General features: G+C 32.4%; 1 protein-coding gene across 5 annotated transcripts in view; it reads left to right on the forward strand.

Annotated features, from left to right (window-relative positions):
- LOC106790625 (optomotor-blind protein-like) overlaps nucleotides 1-22,063 on the forward strand; it is a 99,597-nt gene that overhangs the window by 6,818 nt on the left and 70,716 nt on the right. For all 5 annotated transcript variants that reach the window (XM_014755673.1, XM_014755676.1, XM_014755675.1 and 2 more), the window contains exon 2: nucleotides 3,019-3,343. In XM_014755673.1, coding sequence (XP_014611159.1) covers nucleotides 3,019-3,343 — 325 coding nt within the window. The remainder of the gene's footprint in view (nucleotides 1-3,018; nucleotides 3,344-22,063) is intronic.

The raw sequence follows: 22,063 nt of genomic DNA on the forward strand, positions 1-22,063 counted from the left end.
TAAAACAAAACAAAACAAAAACAGAAAGAAAGAAAAAAGAAAAAGTGGGGAAATGTATGTGTATAACATATCAAACGAGGTCGAATAATTCGTGGAACCATTCGTGGAATCCGATGAAAAAAAAGAAAAAAAAAAAAAAAAAGAAAAAAAAAAAAGAAAACGCGAAATAAAAATGATTACACGATCGACGGACGACAAAACTCGGGCACAAAGTGATTTTATTTTTCGCCGTGCTTACGTTGTGCGGTCGGAAAAGTCGATCGATTTGTTCTCGCGTGTCGATTGCCTTCTCTCTCTCTATTTCTCTTTCTAACAAAAAAAAAAAACAAAAAAAGAAGAATAGATAACAAGAAATAAAAACAAATAAAACTTTTATATAATATAAGCGAAATCGAACGTTTCCAATGGATCCTCTCTTTGTTTCTAATATATTTAAAAACAAAATAATTAATTATGATACACAAGTTCGTTCTAATATTTTCTATTTGTTATTTTATTATTATTAATAATACGAATAAAACGATCCCCGTTCCTTTTAACGATGGATATTAATCATTTATTCAATATCGTTTAAAAGTTGTTCAATTAGTAAGTTTAGCGTGTGTAGTATAATAAATAGTAATAGTACTTATATCGCTTTCATAAATCACATCTCAATTATTCGTAAAGTTTCATATGAAAATATCGTATACGTTCCTTTTTTTTTATCGTTAAATAATATCTAACGTGTTTATTGAAGAAAAAAAAAACAAGAAATAAACAAGAAAAAGAAGAAGAATAATAATAATAACAAATAAAAAAAAAAAGAAAAAAAAGAAGAAAATTAGTTAAAATCACGAAGAGTTAAAAACACGTTAGATTAATTAAACGTGATGTGTCAATACTTTTTCCCCCGTAGCACTCTTTACCCCGTTCTCTTTACAAACTCGGTGTAGGTAATAATGAACAGTGAAATAAATGAAAGAGAAAAGTTTATATACAAACGTAAATATGCATAATATACGTGTGCCCTGGCGCGCGAGTCAAGTGAACGAACGCGAGTGCGAGTGCTAGTGTGTGTACATATTCGATATATATATCACAAAAGCTTGATAATTACTGCATTAACTAAAAGAACAAATAAATTGAATTTACATGAGAATGATAAAAGCGATATTAATTCGATGATTAACACGTATCGGTGATCGGCACCAATAGAAACAGCAACTGCAATTGCAACGGCAACACACAGTTTCCAACGTTAACGTTACACGTGCAACAGGTTTTAAACATTTTTACGATAAAGAACGTGCGCTCGCGCGCACCTTTCCATGTAATTAATCGAAATGGAAAGGAAATTCAGGAAGCCGTGGCACGTCGCGAGACATTAAGCGAGTCGTTAGTTAAATATGAGCTATTGCGTTAATCGGACAGAGATAGATAGATATATATTAAATCTTTCTTGTAAACGTTCAATTCTAACTTATCCATGTAATAGGTGAATTATCGTTATTGAATAATGATTGAGAAAATGATTACACGATCGGGTAACACCGATCTCCTTATATATTTCTTACACTTCTTTCATTTAAACATTTTCTTCAAATTAATACGCGATTTAAAAGGTTCCTTCGATAATCATGATTTTTCATTCGGATCTAATCGCACAATTTTTCACAAGAAGAATATTTATTAAAACATTGAAACACTCGTATACGTTCGGCCGAAATCGTTCAATATACATTTGCGAGTGTTCAAAAATAATAATAATAAGAAAGAAAGAAAAAAGAGAATAAAAAAAAACACATTCATATTTGGTTGTATATAATTTGAATGAATAAATAACACATTTGAAAAACAATTCCATTTCTAACGTTCTAATTCTCACACTGTTAGAAGAGAATTTTCTATATCTATCCTTATTCATAACATCTGACGATAACTAAACGTTCTTGATGATACGTCGAATAGGGTAATTGTTAGAGCAGAATAGATTGCTCCATTGACCTAAGAGAAGAGTAACGAATACGTCAATTCTATTTTTAAGTTCTCGTCTCTTCTATTTCGTACCAAGAATAGTAGTAATACATGCTATATCTATATCTATAGATCTATAGTTATATTTGCAAATGTTTAGGACGTCCCGAAGGCATTTTCTTTCTAGAGCTGGTAAGATAGACAAATAGAGTGGTAGGAAGGAACCCTTAGGTGAGCTCAACGGGGATGAATAAAGAGAAAAGCGGGGTTAAGGGTTAGATGAGAAAGAAAGAAAGAGAAAAAGGAAAAATAAGCTTTCCCGTAAACTTTTCAACTTCTTATTCTTCTTCTTATATACCTTGTGGTCGGATCAAAGAGGATTCTTTCAACGTGTGATGAGTACGAGTATGTATATGAGAATAAGAAACAAGAATAAAGAATACAAGGAAAGATCCTTCAAGTTTCAAGGGGTTGAAAAGAGAAACTAGGGATGATTCGTCTAACATCTGTCATCATCCATCGCGATCTTATTTTCAATTCTTCTTTTCGAACTTCTTTTTTTTTAAAAAGAAGAACATTAACCAAGGAGACCAAATTAATTTTCCACTAGACGATTATTATCATTTAGGAAAAACGTAATACGCGATATAAATTATTTTTAGATAACAGTATTTTCATTGTAATTGTTTTATTGGAATGTTGGAAAAATTTGGAAAAAAATCTTTGTGAAAATATCATGAATTAATTTGGATAAAGATTTGGAGGATGAGATTTATTTATTTATGAAAAAGATAACGAATTGTAATGTTAAAATGAGAAATAATAGATTTGTTAGAAGTAATCGTTTGACCGACAGAAGAATATCTGTTGGAAATGTGAATCTATAATCAGTTTGATACGGATGAGTACTCTTGGGATTTTTTATGAGAATAAATTGAAAGAGCAAATAGGTATTGAAATATCTTAGCAGGTTCATTTATCTACTCGTGTTGGTCGATGGTTATCATCGTGGGGGTTAATGGATTAGTTTATTGTATTGACGATTGTTTGTATATTTGTTAGGTTTAGGATTGGGTCCGCATACTCCTGAAGAAGCAGCAGTCCTGGCGGCGGCAGCAGCTGCATTACATCATCATCACCAAGGTGGTCCTGGAGGTCCAACGATGAGGCCTCTAAGGCCACCTTTGCCACCAGGGATGCTGCATACTTCGCCGCATCCCTTGGCACCGCACCACCCCCTGGCCGCTCCTCATCATCCTCTGGTACCACCTCATCATCCAGAGGAAGATGGGGTCGTCGATGATCCTAAAGTCACGCTAGAGGGCAAAGATCTTTGGGAAAAGTTTCACAAACTTGGCACAGAAATGGTCATCACCAAAAGTGGCCGGTAAGTTTTCACTCAATCATCGTTTATTATATTTTAAGTATCTCATTCTTTTTGTTCTTATTATTAAGAAAATATGTTATTTGTACCTTGAAATCTTATTTTTATGTATTAACACATTGGGGACGAGCGGTCACGAGTTAACTCGTGTTAAAAAAAAAAAAAAAAAGAAAAAAGAAAAGAAAAAGAAATAAGAAATATTAAGAGTTGAATATAATAAATAAAATTTATTAAAGTTTATTTATATTAATAGATAGGTATCGTAGGGGGTAACATCTAATATTTTATAATGTATGGGTATTTCACAATATAAAAATAAGAAAAAAATAAAATTTCCAGTTGCTGAAGAAGTCCCAATAACGAAGTTCTAGTTCTTTTGAATATCCAAATTCCCTACGATACCTATTTATTAATAATATTATTTTTCGAGACAAGAGAAACAACTAATTTATTTATATTGTTTTACTTCCATATCCGCTTTCAAAACAATAGCCGACCACATGAGGTAAATTTTCAGAAAAGTTGCCTACAGAGTCCCGCAATGTGTTAATTGCCGAAAATGTTTTTCATCAAATACAACAAAACTGTGTCTTTTATCAAGATAAATTGATTAATTATATCACGAACGATATCTTTCATCATTTTTAAATATATATTTTAATAGAATATTAAATTGACGCGAATTAAAAAATAATTTACAATGTAAAGGAAAAGGTTAAATGATTTTTATCGTTAAAATATGCCTTACGAGTTGTTATCTCCATGAATATTAAATGACATTTTCATGATTTCTTGATCGGAACTAAGGAAACGTAAAGGTAGGTAGGCAGTCACCGTTGAACGCTTTACAAGCTGCTGACAAAAGCAAGTGGTTTCTTTCTATAGCCCACTTTTCGTCCTTCGAAGTAAACTTCAGCGATCATGGTTTATACAAACGCGTAGAAGCAGCCTATCAGATTCAAGCATAAAAGCAAAGACTGTATAGAAGGAGGGGGGTGGTAGAAAGAAATAAAGAACTAGAGATAGAGATAGAGATAGATAGATAGGCCGTTAAGTAATTTAAAAAGAAATGAAAAGCGCGTTCTTCCGCGACTAGGCTTAGAAGTTAGAACGGGCTTCTAGATAGACAGACACGAGCTGAAAACTATAATAGCTGAGAATAGAGCACGCGCCTGGAAAAGGGTGAGCATATACCTTTACATATTTCATGTGCGACGCGTACAGGTGCGTGTTTTTGCGCTCGCGTTTACATTCATATATTTCCATCTAGAAACGTACATTTGTATAGTTTATACGTGTGTGTATCTGTATATATATATATATATATATATATATATATATATATATGTAATTGTGTCGACTTATCAATGTTACTCATATTCATTTCTACTTTACGTACTTACACATTATATCTAAGGATTTCCATACACATCTAATGTAGAAATTCTTCTATACGTATTTTATTTTCCTATTTTTTTGTTTCTTTTTTCAAAATATGCATCTCTCTTCAACATTCCTATTATTTAATTGTGTTTGTATACGTTCATGCGTTTGTCTCCTCTCTGTCTCTCTGTGTTGCTTTTCATGAGTGCATATATCGGACGGATTTAATCTTTGAATGTTAGTGTCCTGTTGCATGTGTATATGATACTACACAGTACTAATCCTCTCCTCTCTCTCTCTCTTTCTCTCTCACTCGTGTACATTCGATTGCAAACAGGGTGTTCTTTGTCTCTCTTTCTCATACTGTCTGTACAGGGAGAGAAAGGGAGAGAGAGAGAGAGTGCAATGCGAAACTCGCACGTGGATTTCGGCTTTGGTCTCCTAATTTGCGTCATTAGTATCGCGAGAAAGGGAAATCGTGATTTGCCATTGGGGATTCTCTGTTTCTCTGTCTGTCTGTCTCTCTCTCTCTCTCTCACACACACACACACACATTTGATTTTTCTGTCTATACGTGTTGCGATAAAGGGGTTGCTTCCTGTTAGTCTGGCCGAATAGAAACTCAGCTTTCTCACCCTTGACGTAAATCTAACGAACGATCACGCTGTAATTAATCATTTCATTTTTTCTTTATGAAATTTATTATCACATTTTGTGTTTCATTGTAATATTATGTTTATAGGCGTACGGGTTTGGGGGAACACAATTGTAGAATAAAATTATTCGTACGTTTTGCATCGGTTTTACGTGTGTCTTGTACATTTATTTCCAAATAATTCTCTAATTTACATATAAATAATAATTAAAAAAAAGAAAAACAAGAAAAGGAATAATTTTGTTGTTCCTAGCAAGAAGTAATTTTTGAAGTTTCATTTGGTAATAATTATAGATGTGTAGAGACCTGTGTATAGGTCGAAAAACTTGATGCTTCCTCTCTCACAGTTATTAGTGTTAATTTTTAAGACGTTGGTTCGCGCAAATTCGTGCCCGTCACGTTGTTCGTCGCGGACTTTCGCATGATTGCAATGGATAATCTAGCATAAACTCGGTGGTCTGTAGCTGCACATTAAACGTCGTTCCTACCACCAGGGAAAAAGAAAAAAAAGAGAGAGAGAGAGAAAGAGAGAGAGAGAAAACGTTGGAGGTCCACGTTTATGTGTGTTACGTTGCCTGCCTACACGTAAGGAAACTTATCGTTAGTCGCTATCATTATAAAACTTGTTCTCTCTCTCTCTCTCTCTCTTTCTGTATATATATATATGTAGTTTAAAAAATTGAAGAAAAAAAAAATCGATTTTTTTCCATTTAATGTTAATATTCTCCTTTTCTTTTTTCTTTTTTGTTGTTGCTGTTGTTGTAATTTTTTAATACACACGAATAATACACGCGAATCGTGTTCATAAACTTTGATGAACTTTCTTGAAATAATTCTAACAACGTTTAGATTATTGTCGATCGATTAAGAGATTAGAAAAAATATTCATACGAATTGTATGTTTGTTGATTTTTATTTTCGAATATTTTTTGTAATTCGATTTAATCGTTTATCGGTCGTCAGCACTTTTTTGCATGATTCTCATTTAATTGTACGTTCTTCATTGAGATATTTTTGAGTTGAATATATAAAAATTGATTGGAAAAGACAGTGGTATACGATTGAAAATATCAATTGTTCTGTTACGATGGATTAGAAAATTACCAGAGACAGAATTTAGATTATCTTTTATATTTTCTTTTCTTTATACTTGTCCAATATAGAATGCACCCTGATGCATACGAGATTCCTCCTCTATAGTATATATATATATATGTATATGTATATTCCCTGTCACACACATAGACATCATTGAGGAACATGTGGGTAGGTGTGTTCTCGTGACCTACTGGAAACGTACAAGACGCGTGTACGCATGCAGCAATGCAAGTTCGTTGCCGATCTCGAGGACACTTCCACTCAAGACTCCTAATAAGTTCTGGGGGGTTGGGTGGGGGAGGGGTGCTTCGAAAAGAAGAAATAAGAGAAAGAAAAAAATCGAACGCGATTCAACACCGATAAGAACTTACGAAGAAACAAAGAGGTAACTTCTAGAAATAGTTAATAATCGAGTATAGTGATCTCCGTGAAAAATGTTTATACGTTTAACACGTTCGTTATTGCGCAAGTAAAACCATTTACAAGCATTATCCGATCAATTTCTTACTCATCTAATCGATCTTCTAAGATACTTTAAACGGCTAACATTAAAACAAGAAATCAAACAAATTCCAACGATCTAGTGACATAATTATCATCATTCTTATAATGAATCTTCTATTTTTCATTATAATTCGCGAATAATATCTCGTTGTTTTATGTCACGTTGAAATCATTAGAACGCGCAATTAGAAATATGAATCAAATTTTTTTCCATTAATCGCATTTATGTTCCTTAAACGTAAATACATGTGTACATATACCTATATATATATATATACAATAGATAAATCTAAATAATAATAACGTATCAGTCTCTTCTCTCTTAAAATTCGCTTTAGAAAAAGTTATGATGTTTCCTGACACACCCTATATATAATATACATATGTATCTAAACATAATAATCTACATTTTCTTTCCTTATTTAACCAATTACATATAGAATGCATAATATGTAATACATAATGTCGAGGGTGGTGGTAGGGTGCAACGAAGTAGAAGAGGAAAAAGGGAGAGAGATAGAGAAAGACAGACTGAGAGTGCGAGAAAGAAAGAGAGAGAGAGAGATAGAAAGAGGGTCTTAAGTATAGGGCTGCCTTAACGATGTTTGTTTTATACATTGGCAGCCTCTTCTCGAACCTGTAATCTTTCTAAACGAGATATTACCTGGGCCCGTTGCGAAACAAACCCTTAAGCTTATCTTTCTCTCTCTAACTCTATTTCATTCTCTCTCTCTATCTCTGTCTCTGTCTCTCTCTCTTCGTCGGGTCGTGTGGTTTGCGGACTTTCGAAGGCCGAAAGAGTGGGGGAAGGAAGAGATAGAAAAGGATGGAAGAGTCTACTCGAAGGGGGGAACTGGGCCTCAAAATTGCCTCCCCTTCCTGCACCCCTCGACCCCTCCTTTGCTACCTGCCCAAATTGCCGGCCATTCAACAGCCTCCGGTCACGCACACGCGAACCCCCTCGCACACACATACACATACATACACAATCGCGCGCGTCGTCATCGTTTTATATACACACACGCGTATTACCTATTCTATTTTCTTTTCTTTTTTCGTTGACGAATTATCGGAAGGGGTTAGCGAAACCAGATCAACGATCATTTTTTTCTCCCCCTCCCCCCATTTTTTCTTTCTTTTTTTTCGATTTGTTTTTTTGCAACAAGCTTCCTACATTGCTTAATTTTTAGTTTAATAGGGATGTTTTAGGATATTTTAGAAGGGATTTTATCGTAATTTCTTTTTTTTTTTTATACCTCGTTGTTATTATTCGCGTTATTTCTTGTTTCGTTTCTTTTTTTTTTTTTTCTCTCATTTCCTTCTTCTTTTACCTTCATCGAAAATGAATTTTACAATGCGTTCACTCTTCCCGTCGACGAAACAACAACGAGATAGCAATTATTTCTCTTGTAATTAATCCCCAATTAATTTATCAGAGCGATAAATAAACGTTCATGACCGTTTATAGAAGTTGTGAATAAAAGAAGAATGCGTATATACCTGTTGGGTGTTACAAGCATTGTTAAGAGAACAGGTAACGCTTAACCCGATTGCGAGCAATTAAACGGTCCGTTCGGTATCGTAATTAAATCCTGCTTGTTGTCTTGCACATCTTTTTTCCTTTCCCATATCTAAAAGAAAGAAAGAAAAAAAAGAAAAAGCAAATCAATAATTAAACAAGTAAATAAAAATCGAACAATTGCGAGACTTATATTTATTGGGTCAATATTTCTAAACATATTCCATATAGTATGTGTATACGTGTGTTAAATATTTATTTTTAGTTTCGTGTTACATTTATTTCTAGTATTTCTTTTTTTTTTCCATAAGAAAGACAAATATAAGATGATCGGTTTAAACACCCTTGCGTTTAAATAGTGTGATTTAATTTCTCAGTGATTTTGAAATCAAATATAAGCCCTCAACAATTCCGAGGGCAAACAAACCATAAAAATACCATAGGAAATAAAGAGGGCGCGAGCCACACGAATCTTATATAATAGGCTTAACGAAATTTATCTTTGTCATCGTTAACATCTCTTCCTGACCCTTCTTCTTCTTCTTCTTCATCTTCATCTTCATTTTGTTCGCATTATTTGTTGTTCTCGTCTCTTCAAACGATAATGTGAATCAATGTAATTTATTGTTAAGACAAGATATTTTGTTGAATAATATTTACACATTTTTCTAGCAATATATACCTCCGTTTATTTGTAAATTATTCTCGTTCGTGTTAACTTTCGATAGAAAATTCCTCGAGAGAAATCTAACAGCATTAGAATAAAATGAATATTACCTAACAGTATCATTCTTGCGATACGTCATAGAAGACAAAAAAAAAACAAATTCAATAATTTTTACTTGTCATTTTCGAATACCTCGTGTGGAAATGCGAATTCTAATCGCAACAAGACTCGAAATCATTTTTTCGATATCGTTATCGAAACTATTATGTCACACGAAATGGGACGTGTGTTATTAGGGTATTTGTGCATGTACTTCAAATCTAATCCTATTTCTTATCGTTCGACTAAAGTTCTGTGCAAATCGTGCTGTCAGAAAAAGCGATTACCAATTTGAAATGGCATGCCTGCCCTTCGACGAAACTTTTCTTAACAGAAGACAAAAAGTGTGGTTGCTTAGTCGATTAATCGAGAAATACACGATAAAGTGCTACCGAGTTAACGAATGCAATTTAATTTCATCGTAGTAGATATATATTGTTCTGTCTGTGTTTCTGTGTGTCTCTGTGTGTATGCGCGCGTGTGACTGTGTGCACTTTTTTATCCTTTTGTTTTCGGTTATATTTTTATTTACTTATTTATATCGCTTTAATTTTTCCCGCCATTTTTTACTCTCTACGCATTTCCAACAATTTTATTCCCAGAAAATAATATTCGTTCGTACGTTCGTACGTATGCTATAGGATCATTCTCTCTTTTCCTCTCTTGTACAGTTTTTCATTCTCTCAATTTCCTGGAAAATTCCCCTGGGATTATCTCCTACCAAAATGCAACGATTTTTGCTAATTGCCGATTTATCAATCAATAACGTACAAAAGCCCACTCAATTTATATAACGCAAGCTTAATGATCTTATGAAAGGAGTGTGTGTTCTCGAATTATTACGAATTTATATATATATATATATATATGAATATAAATATAAATATATACCTACGCCATTTATTATTATGTGTATATCGAGTTGTCTTCTTATATATATATATTTCATATTTCGCGATAATTTGCGATTTATTTTGATTTATTCTACCCAATTAAACAAAAAAAAAAAATAATAGAATTGAGAGTAAAAAGCAAATAGTATTGAATACGATGAGGGTTATAATTAAAAGATCGTATAATAAAAATATACTAATAAAGTTGTCAGGATGAATATCGCGCGATCGTAAAGAATATAAATTTGATTGATCAATTAAATTCATGATTCGATAATAAAAATAATTTCCAATAAATCCATATGCTTGATATATGAAAATTTGTATTCGTATGTACAAAACAAAAAAAAAAGGAACGAACAAGCATCATGATCGGTCGAAAAGAAATTCGATTCAATTGATAGAAAATAAAAAAAAAAAAATAACAAAATTCTCAATACGTGTTGCGCGTGTTTGTAAATGCAAAATAAATTCATATATTTATATATAAAACATTATCCAACAAGTGTTCCTTAACACGAGATACAACATACTCGTTTAAATCTTGATAAAGAAGACGTACTTGTATACAAAGAGCATGTAATTATCGCTCACACGTTCCCAGACGTCTTCAACAGTAGACGATAGTTCCGGCCTTCTGATTGGTCGCGTGCGTAACGAAAATAATTACATCTATTTAATAGAATTATATTCCTGATTATCGAATCGTAATATTCTATTCGTATTGTCATATTTATTACGATTATAATTTATTATCTAACGATTAGAAACTATATGATATCTTGTATTGAATTATGTTAATTGCGCTTATACATATATATATATATATATATAGTATATAAAGTTAATCGGTTTATTTGCGTGAAATAAATAGAAACGTATCGGTATCAATTTTATTTGAATAATTCTAATCTCATTGTTAATTATAGCTTATATTTTTAATGACATTCTAATCATCTATTAAGCGTGCATATTGATATAAGATAACAAGGAAAAATACAAATATTCTCATAAGAATAATTCAAAGTCTCTCATATCAATGTGTGAATTCTTAACAAAATAATAATAGTTATAAATTGTAACAGTTTTATATCCGTTTACCATTTATCTCTGTAACATTATTTATATTACAACTCTTGTATATCACCACAACAAAAATATACTTATTAATTTCTCGGTTAAGAATTGATTAATATATTATTCTATTAAATAAAAAACAAAATATCAACGAATCACGTAGATCCTTTTAATCGGACAAAAAATCGTGCATACATACGTACGGAAATAAAAAAGGAAGATGGAAATTGAGAGAGAAAAAGAAAAAAAGAAAGAGAAGAACGCAGCATCGCGAAGTTGCAAAATTCTGGGCCACGTTGGTGGTTGTCTCTCTCTCTCTCTCATCCCTTCGTTTGGTTTGGTGGTGTAACGCGTTAGTTACTACCCCTACTCGTTCGAGGGATGATTTTTACTTCGTACTTATTTCTTCCCTCTAGCGAGGTCTAGCCAGGTTTTTCCCTCTTCCTCCTCATCTTGCCAGAACGTTCGTTTTCCCCTTTCGTCTTGGCCTCGAGGGCCAAGTACACATCGTCATACTCTCTTTCTCTCTCAAACGTTCAACCAATCGGGGATCGTTCTGTCTTCGTTTGAACGCGCATGCGCCCTTACTGTCGTCTTTTCTTTACTCCTCTCTCTCTCTCTCTCTCTTTCTTTCTTTCTTTTTTTCATCCCTTTCTCTCCCCCTTTCTCTCTCTCTCTCTCTCTCTCTCTCTCTCTCTCTTTCTGTTTCCGTTCTCGTACGAACGAATAAGGGTATTCTCTTTCTCATTCTAACAACCTTCTATGCTTTCTCTCTCTCTCTCTCTTTTTGCTAGGGGTCGCTTTGGTCTTGTCTGAAGGCTCGGTAATTAGCCGTAGTGGTCTCAGCACGCGCGTGTGAGCCTGAAAATGCGCTTTCCGGTCGCGAAAGAGAGAAAGAGAATATCACCATTGGAGTTCATGATTGTGTGGTAGTGGTGAGAAGTGTCAGTATCCTACTCACTTGCATCCCTCTCTCTTTCTCTCTTTATCTAACATACACTCTCGCTTTCCCTTAGTTTGTATCGACGTTGTTGTTGTTGTTGTTGTTATTGTTGTTGTTACTGTTGTTGTTGGTGTTGTTGCTGTTGCTGTTGCCGTTGTTGTTACTGCTGTTAGAGGGTATAACACTCTTTTACCGTTCACTACTTCTCGTCAGTAAAAACGGGGGATTCTTTTGAAAGAATCCTTACCTCTCTCTCTCTTTCTCACTAACTTTTTCTCTTTTCGTCATTCTTGCTCTTTCTATCATTCTAACCACAAGCAACACCTCGGGGAATAATACTGAAACGACATTTAACTGTGTTACATCTGTGAAAGTTTCTCTCTTTCTCTTTCTTTTTTGTTTTTTGAGAGAGAGAGAGAGAGAGAGAGAGAAACATGTCATTGGTTAAATTATTATTATTTTCTATTTTGTTATTTCGAACAAACGGGACATTGTCAGTCATGCAAAAAGAACATTTTCTAAGCTTTGAGTTTTTCAGTTGTTCGTCTCTAAACGAATAGAAAAATATCTTTGATGGTTTTGATATATATTTTGTGTTAGAAGATTTATTATAACGATTGTGTTAGATCTAATATAGAAAATTAGATAAATATCTTGATGTTGTATAGTAATTTAAGCTAAAAATAATTCTTCGACGATTAGTATTAAATATCCTAATAATGATGATTGCGAGAAACGTTTTTATGTTCGTTATCATTATTTATTAATTATAATTGCCATGAACATTTTTTTATTCCAAAATACCATTTATTATTCTGATAAAAATGTTAATATGGTAAAAGGCCATTTGTTATTGGTATTTAAAAAAAAAAAAAAAAAAAAAAAAAAAGAAAAAGAAAAAAAGAAATTTTTTTTTTTAACACAAATTATATTTTAAGTGATGTATCGGTCATGTAATCGGTATGTTTTATCTATTGTACAAAAGCGTTCTTAATTACGTCAGCATATTGTAATTTCATATATATATATATATACATACACATACATAGTAAGTATATATTGGGAGTAGCCAAAAAAAAAATAACACGTGTCAGGTACGTACGGTGTAACGATATGCGCGATAAAGCATGACTATATAAGTTAGTTATCGAAATAAGACAAGTTGAAGATAACAGTGCTAATAATTCGTACAATCCCGTTTCTCATTTATTTAAATGATATATTCTTGTATTGGTTCTATTTCCAGTATCTTCTTTCTCTTTCTAATTAACGACATTAGAAATATCTACTTTATTTTTCCCCCCACACTGAAAAAATGAAAATGTCCGATAAAAATTGTCCGTTAAATGGTTCGTTAAACTATCAGCTATTCATATCGCGTATATTTAACTATTTATTATAATGCTAAAACGTTTCTTTTCGACCATTGACGCAAGCGCGAATTGTTATCTCGTTAGTTTCTCTTAATCCTACTTACTAACAAAGTATATTTCCGTGCTTGGATTATTGAAATTTGTGATTTGTATATTTTCATTCGGATAAAGAAAAAAAAAAAAAAAACAATACACAACGGAAGAGATTGTCTATTAAAAAATCTATCTCCTCGGTCGATGATTTTATTAACATTTGTTTATTATATTTTATTTTCTAAGTATAAAGCAACAACAACAACAACAACAACAACAACAACAATTATATTATTATTATTATGCCGTTCGTTTATAATCGAAAATTTCTAAGTGAAATTACATAGAAAAACAAAAAAAAATAATAAAAAAGGAAGAAGAAGAAGAAGAAAAGAGAAAAAAGAATGCGTTATCTTTCGTATATGCGATTAGAAAAAAAAAAAATGATTTTTTTCATCGATAAAAGAGTTCGTATATAAAATCGTGGATGGTTTGTAACGATAGTAATCTTGGCGGTACTTTAATAGCGCGATATATCCGGATACAGAAGCTATAATCTCAGCTAGCCTATTCATTAGAAATTATCCCAAGAGACTCGTACGATAATGATTACATAAATCAACGACGGATAATCGTCGCGTTCTTACAACAACGATCGTAAATATAAACCAAGCGTCAATTCATTATCGCGTTCGTACCTTTTGCACTTTGCCGACGAACGTATTAGCGAACGAGAGAAAAGTGCCGGTGGTGACATCGCGTTTAAAAAAATCTTTAGACGTCTTTAATCGTTGGGAATCACGATTACCTTTACAGATAAAGAGAGAGAGAGAGAGAGAGAAAAAAAATAATATAAACATTCGATAAGATTATATATTTTTTTATATAAAACGGAAACATTATACGTTTGTTTGTTAATGAAGACATTAAAATGTTTAGAAATAGGAGAATGAATAAATTAGAAATAATCAGATTTTTGTAAGATTCTCTTTAACGGGGTATTTCTTTATTTTTTTTTTTTTTTTATTTAGTAATGAAGATATTACAATGCTTTATTCGAGAAAGATAAGAAAAAAACAAAATTGAAAAAGAATAAATTAGTAATGATCAGATTTGCTAAATAGTAGGCGTTTTAAGATTTCTATAAATTTAGCGATATGGGAAGAGAAAAGATGAGATTTTTATATAATAAATAGAAAAAAAAAAGAGTTAAATAAAGATTCTCTTTTCAACATAAAGAGATAGACAAAGATATATATTACTTTCACATTTTATAGACCGAAGTAAAGATAAATATTAGAAGAATCGGGAACGATTTGACTGTTCCTTTCGATGATATCGAAATCGTTTGATATTTCTTTTTGGCAGAAAAGAAAAAAAAAGAAAAGAATATAAAAAAGAAGGTAGGAATTTGATGGTAGGTTGGGTGGATCATTTTCTATAACGTTCTTTCTATAGGGTATTCTTCTTTCTATCCCCATTTTCGCTATCAACCCCCTTCCCCCTCCACCCCAGCCAAGTCCAACAGTAGGTGTGCCTACCTACCTACCTACCTACCCCTTTTCAAACTCTCTCTTGTTCTTCCTTTTCATTTTATTCAAACACGAATGTCCTTATCTCCGACGGCACTTTGCGGCGCGTTTCAAGGCTACGGAAGCTCGTACACGCGATTACGAGATAACGCATTGCATTGCATCGCTTTGCACGCGAGCCTATCTTAAGCTCTACCACCGATGACGTTCTAGTAAGTGCGAATACCATGTTTCATCAATTCATTCCCACCCTTCTTTTTTCTTTTTTTTTTTCTCTTTCTTCCTTTTTATCACACCTTTTGTTTTATTCTCCTTGCAAATGCATTGATTTCGGTATTCTTATTTTTCTTGATTTTATTATAATATATATATATACTATATCATATAAGTAATTTATGAGATTTTAATTTCGTCACAATATAAATTATATTAATAATTACGTATATATGTTGAATAATATTAATTTTTGTATTTTATTTAAAATAATTCTTATTATTTTTTACTTACTAAAACAATGTATTCGCCTCTGGTATAGATATTTATTATTTAACGATAGCGTTGAATAGTTAAAACATTGTACATACGTATTACAGGTATTATAGTCTATCGCTTTTTAAGGTCGCGCGAGTATACATATGACTCTTGAAAAAAATAATAACGTAAACGTAAACGTAAGTGTGGTTATTCTAAATTATATTCGAGAATTTAAAATTCTAAAGTAAAGGAAATTCATTATTATTTACTTTTGACTGTCAACTATAATAAATTTTGACGTTAAAAAGAAAAAGAAAAAGAAAAAAAGAAAAAATGGGGAAGAAAAATCAATGCAGAAAAAAAATGATTGAATAAATAAACAAATAAATAAATAAATAAATAAATAAATTAGTTTAACACGCGCGTAATGTGTAGAATATATTAGAAATTCAAAAGTCGTTTTGTTTTATCATAAATCGAAGGACAAACTCTCACGTTATGTCGAATTCTTTCATTGATGAACGTTAATTATAAAATTTCTCCCTACCCCCGTTCCCCATATAATATTAGAAAATTATCGAAATCTGATATCTCCATAACGGACAGCTGCGAGCAGCCCGTATTCATTTTCATCCCTTTTATTATGCGATAATAATCGTTCGTAAGAGAAAGATTTTTCTTTTTTACATCGCGAACAAATTAAAGCCGATTTCGTTATCCCTCTCTTATCGGAGAGAGACTCATTATGCTAATTTATTTATTTTCAATAAAAATCGTTCGACAAATGCGCAATTATCAATTTCTTTTTCTTTTTTTTCTTTTTTTTTTTTTCATTTTCAAAAAAAAAAAGCTGATTCACTTTTCTTCCATAAAAAAAAACATTGATCAATACTGATTATCCTAAATCATTTCGATTATATTTTATAATGATTATCTCGCAAATAACAATTTTCGTTTATATAATAAAAATTGATCATTACTAACACAACCAATATTTCTTCACTTAATGGAAATAAAATAAAATATAAAAAAATGATCACTCACAGCATTTACTCTCTCTCTCTCTCTCTCTCTCTCTCTTTGAAAAAGAAAAAAAAAGAAAATGTAAGCGCAAACTTGTTCGATCTGATCATAAAATTGAACGTACATATCAGAGAAAATAAAATCGATGAGATCCTCAAACCCGTATATAAGAGTTTGAATGATGCACGAGGGTACTTAGGTGCAGGTGCATCTGTACTTTAACATACAACAACACACACGCATACACACGTGGATGTGCACATAGACATATACATTCATACCACTTAGCTAACATTGATATTAGTGTCCGAGCAGTGTGAATAGATAACGACCGTTTACCACGCCGAGATCGTTCCATTTTTTTTTGTCCTTTGTTTCACCTACCAGTTACGCTTATCAACGTATCTACGAATACGTAACGCGTGGGCGTCGTCATATTCTTTTTTACTCTCCTTTTTTTCTTTTTTCCTACGGGTTGACGAGCTAAGCGTTGACAGATTATCACAGGCTACCCTAAGGCCGATGAATTATTTCACAAGATCGTCGCGTCTAACCCAACCGACCCTTCTTTATCGTCCTCCCTTATTTTTTTTTTTCTTTTTTCTTCCTTTTTTTTTTTTTTTTTTTTTTGCTATTTCACATAAACGAGAGAACGATTATCTTTACGATCCGTTGTCACCTATACGCGTTAAAAAATACGCCTATGTTGTATATACGTTTTGTTTGTTATTGTGTTGTAGTTGTTTTTTCTTGAAAATTATTGATTTTAGAAAAAAAAACATGTTTAATCTTTTATCTCAAAATTAATTTTATATCAAATTTATAATGTTTTATTCGAACAAATGTAATTGTATTTGAGATAGCTGGTTATATAGTAGGACATGTTTAAACATTAGTAAATACTATGAATGATAAGACAAATTCTTAAGACGTAAGATTAACAGATGAGAGAACTCAATGCTATATGTCTCTTCGTTTCGAATAAAAGAATCACGATGAGGAGATGCATTGTGAATTGGTACAATGAAGAAAATGTACAATGGTCGTTGGCCTGAAGGTGTCATCGTGATAATCAAGTGATTCACTGAGGGTTCGGGCAATGCATTTCTTTTCTTTTTTTTTTTTTKTTTTCTTCCCAACCCTTCTTCTTCTTTCTTGACAATTCCGTTTCACATTTTATTATTACCATCTTTTCATTTCCAACGCTTCAATTTCATCGATAGGATACATTTTTTCTATCTCTCTCTCTCTCTGTTACTACGTGCGTATTATATATATTTTTTCAATGTATGTCAGTTCTATAATAATTAATTGTATTATTGTTTGTTACGTGGGTACATTTCACTTATATTTCTTTTATACCAATTATCTCTTTTCTAAATCTACAAAAGTTGTGCTGTCTCAAATATAAAATTATGTCCCATTTTAAAATGATGTTCAGCTAACGCGGTGGTATTGGTTTTTAGTGCATTAATAGGTTTACAATCATTCCTATGTTGATCTATTATATTTTTTTTTTTGGAATTTTTCTTTCGTTTATCCTATATAACACACTTGTCACATTCGCATGATATTTTATACATTAAATATTTATTTCCTACGAGATCATTTTTTCTTCTCTTTTACATTTTCAATTAGGATGAGTAAGACCACGTAGTCATTCTCGTGTACTCATTCGTTTTATCACAGTAAAAGATCTATTAAAGTTTAGAAAATTTGTAGAGTAAGTCGGGTTGGTGGGTAGGAGGGATGTTAGATGAAGAAAGAAAATAGGAGGGAAGGAGGGAAGGAAGGAAGGAAGGAAGGAAGGAAGGAAGGAAGGAAGGAAGGAAGGAAGGAAAGAAGAAGGTCGCGCGTCGCGGTGCTGAACGGCCAATTTCTGAATGCAAATAACGCCGGTGTCGAAAGGGAACTCGAGGGATGAAAGGGCTGGTGGTTGCTGCTGATGTGGGTGGGTGGTGGCTCGTTGCTAGTATGCAAATAGAAAGCTGTTAAACCCCCACCCCCCCCGACCCCACCCCTCCAAGAGTCCTCCTCATTTTCAATCTTCTTCTTAGATATCTCTCAAATGTGCATGAATTAGAAATAAGGATAGAAAATGAGCACGGTTAAAGATAGAAAAAAAGGGATAAGGACAATCGTTTGGGGGAAAAAAAAAGAAAGGGAATGGTGGGTACAATGAATTAGAAAAAAAGAGAAACACATATATGAGTTAAGAAGAGAGTGAAGAAGAAGAAGAAGAAAAGAAAAGAAAAGAAAATGAATAAGGGTAAGAAAGAGCGAGAAAAGGGGAAGAAGAAAATGAGACGTAGAATGGGAGAAAGAAAACTCTGACGAGAGGGAAGAGGAGAGGAGAGAGGAGGAGAGGAGAGGAGAGGAGAGATACACCTAGTAATCTTTACTCTTGTTCTTTTTTTCATGACGTTCGAGTGAGCACACGAAACGCGTGAATTCCATAGCAAATGTTAAGAAGAGATTCAGTGTATAAAAAGAGAGAGAGGGAGTTGGAAAGGGGGAGGAAAGGGTTGAAAGGGGTGAAAGAGAAATCGAAAAAGAGGGCGCGATTCCAGACGTGCCGAGTTCATTTCGGTCGCCTTTCCTATGTCTTCTTTTCTCGCTCTTATCGCGTGTTTTTTCAAGCCCAAGTGAAGTGAGAGAGAGAGAGAGAGAGAGAGAGAAAGAGAAAAAGAAAGAAAAAAAAAAAGAAATGTTGAGGTTTCTCTCTCTTCTCCTCTCCTCTCCTCTCCTCTCCACTCTTTTCGCTCTTCCTCGTCTTTTCTCACACGAAATGAGAAACGATGGTGAGAGGAGGGTTCTTGGCACTCCCGTGTTCAGTTTTATCCACGACGACGAGCGTTCCGAGGTGCGAAAACTCGCCGCGAAAAGTTCTCGAGCACGAACAAGCATTCCCTCCCTCCCTCCCTCCCTACCCCTCGCCACGTCATTTCACAATTTTTTCCTCTCTTTCTCTTGTTTTTTTCTTTTCCTTTTTATTATTTTCCTCCTCTTCGATCGATTAGATCATTAGGAAATTCAAGAGCTTCCTTCCTTCGCGTGCTAATTATTAATCCCCAATAAGGTTCGTGAATTCATTAAGTTTTCATATCTCCTTCGAATAACCAATCTTACCGAGATGAAAAATAACTATATTTATTTTTTTTATGCGATTTTCTTTTGAAAATATTGATAACGTTCGAAAAAAATAGGGATACTTATTATTAATAATTGTCGATTCAACGAGAATATTTCTTTATATTATATTTCGGATTTTGTTTTTCGTTTTATATTACGTTAGTTCTTAATTGATCAAGATAAAATGATTCTCATTTAGCAAAACGGTAAGAAATAAAAATATATATATTGGGGAAAAGAATACGAGCAACGACATCTGCCTTTTGACTTTCTGTCAAGAGAGAAAAAAAAAAAAAAGGAAAATTTAAAAATTCCAATGACTAATTAATCAGGCATGCACCATTTCCACATACTCACATACACGTGGACGTATTTATAACACTGATCCGTATCACGTTTAATACTATTTTCGAATCAATGCAAGGCTTGTCTCTTCCGAGAAAATACGACGATCTTCTCGTGAGATCGTTTCTTAAGCTCTCATAGATCATTATCATCTTATATTCATGAAAATTCATTTCGAGGCCTTGACATGGAAAATATATAATACTAAAATGTCAAAAAATTTGATTTTATTAATCACAAATTTTTTGATTGAATTTATTTCATTTAAAATATAATAAACATATTATACTCCTATAAACGCGTTATAATTTTATATGAAAATAAAATTAACAACATACACACACACGAGTGAAAATGTCACACTTGTTTTTATATACATTACATTAAAAATATTGACATTTTCTTTTCTTTTTTTACTTGCCTTGCGTAATATATTATTATAGAAAATGAAAACCGAGCATTAATTAGATACAAGCATCGAACGTACGCACATTTTTATTTCTAATATATTTTTACTATTAAAATTATTTTTCCTTTTTTTCTCTAGCATTGATTCGAAGGAGAACGAACTCTTTAAGATTAATCTTAATTAAATTGAAATTAATTTAGATCTTTGAGTGTAGAAAAATAAGAAAAAGGGTTAGGAAACGTTCAAGTTTCGCATGAAATCTTAACGATTTTTACACCGAATCATGTTTATACACACAGTTTTTCAATTATTTATATAATTATTCAAGTTTTTAATTATTACAGTTTCTTAACTCGAATTTATATAACATATTTGAAATAAAACTGTTGTCGAGTGGCATGAATTTTTTCACTGAAATACATGGGTGGTGTGTGTACATACACGTACAATAAGAACGTGCCAGCGTCGAAGTTGATCTGATCAATTAGTCACCAGATGCGGGTAATTAATCAGCAGTTTTATCTAAAGAACTTTAATAGGTTGGCCCCAGTCACATTCGGCAGCTGCCGCGAACACGTTCGACGTATTTATGTATACTCGTACATCTTATCAACATTCGTTTTTTTTCATGAAATTAATTATTAATTCAACGAGTATTAGAGAATATACTTTTGACAACAAAAAAATATTGTTTACGACAAATAACCGACTCATCTTTTCTCTTCGTATTATCCTACGGAAATTTAATTAATAAACATTCGTTATAACACATTAATTATTCATTATTCATATTTCATTATTATTATTATTATTATTATTTCCTTCTCACACAATTATTAATTCATATGAGAATAGAAAGTTTCTCCAATAGGAATTCATTAGTTTTTAATTATTACGAATATATAGTCTGCGAAACGCGTATTTCTTTTTATTTAATTATATATTCCTCAATTTGAGAATGGGCGACGATTCTTTCTTTAGTAGTCGATACAAATTTGAATTGGAATAAAAATTAATTAGCAATTAATGAATGCGAGGTATAACGATAAAATGTAATGAAATAATTTTCTGTTTCTTTTACTTTATCTTTTTCTTTTTTTTTTCCTAAAGGAAATTATTATTATTTAATTCTTTTCTCTTCTTAAGATTATTGCACGATCGTGCCAATACACGAACTTATTATTTTACGTTATTAATTGCAAATTATCGCGCGAACTCGTAAAACATCGATTTCGTTGATAATTTCATCGAGTTAACGTCGACAGGTGCTAAGTTTCCTTTCTTCCTTCCTTCCTAATTATTATTATACACACGTCGTTCATCCACATATATATTTATTGATTTCGAACGATCAAGGAGTCATTTTTAATTCGATCCCGATCAAATTGAATTTCGTGGAAGAGAAGAGAGAGAGAGAGAGAAAGAGAAAGAAAGAGTTAATTGGAATGAACGAGTACGAAAAATCGATCACTATACGAATATTTTTTGTACTGGGTGTTCCCATCAACAAATGTTTCATCTCTTTATTAACAGTATTAAATTAATAAAGCAATTTTTAGTCAAT

Source organism: Polistes canadensis, unplaced genomic scaffold (genome assembly GCF_001313835.1).
Source record: "Polistes canadensis isolate GaletaPanama2010 unplaced genomic scaffold, ASM131383v1 scaffold_250, whole genome shotgun sequence".
In the NCBI taxonomy this organism is placed as follows: Eukaryota; Metazoa; Arthropoda; class Insecta; order Hymenoptera; family Vespidae; genus Polistes; species Polistes canadensis.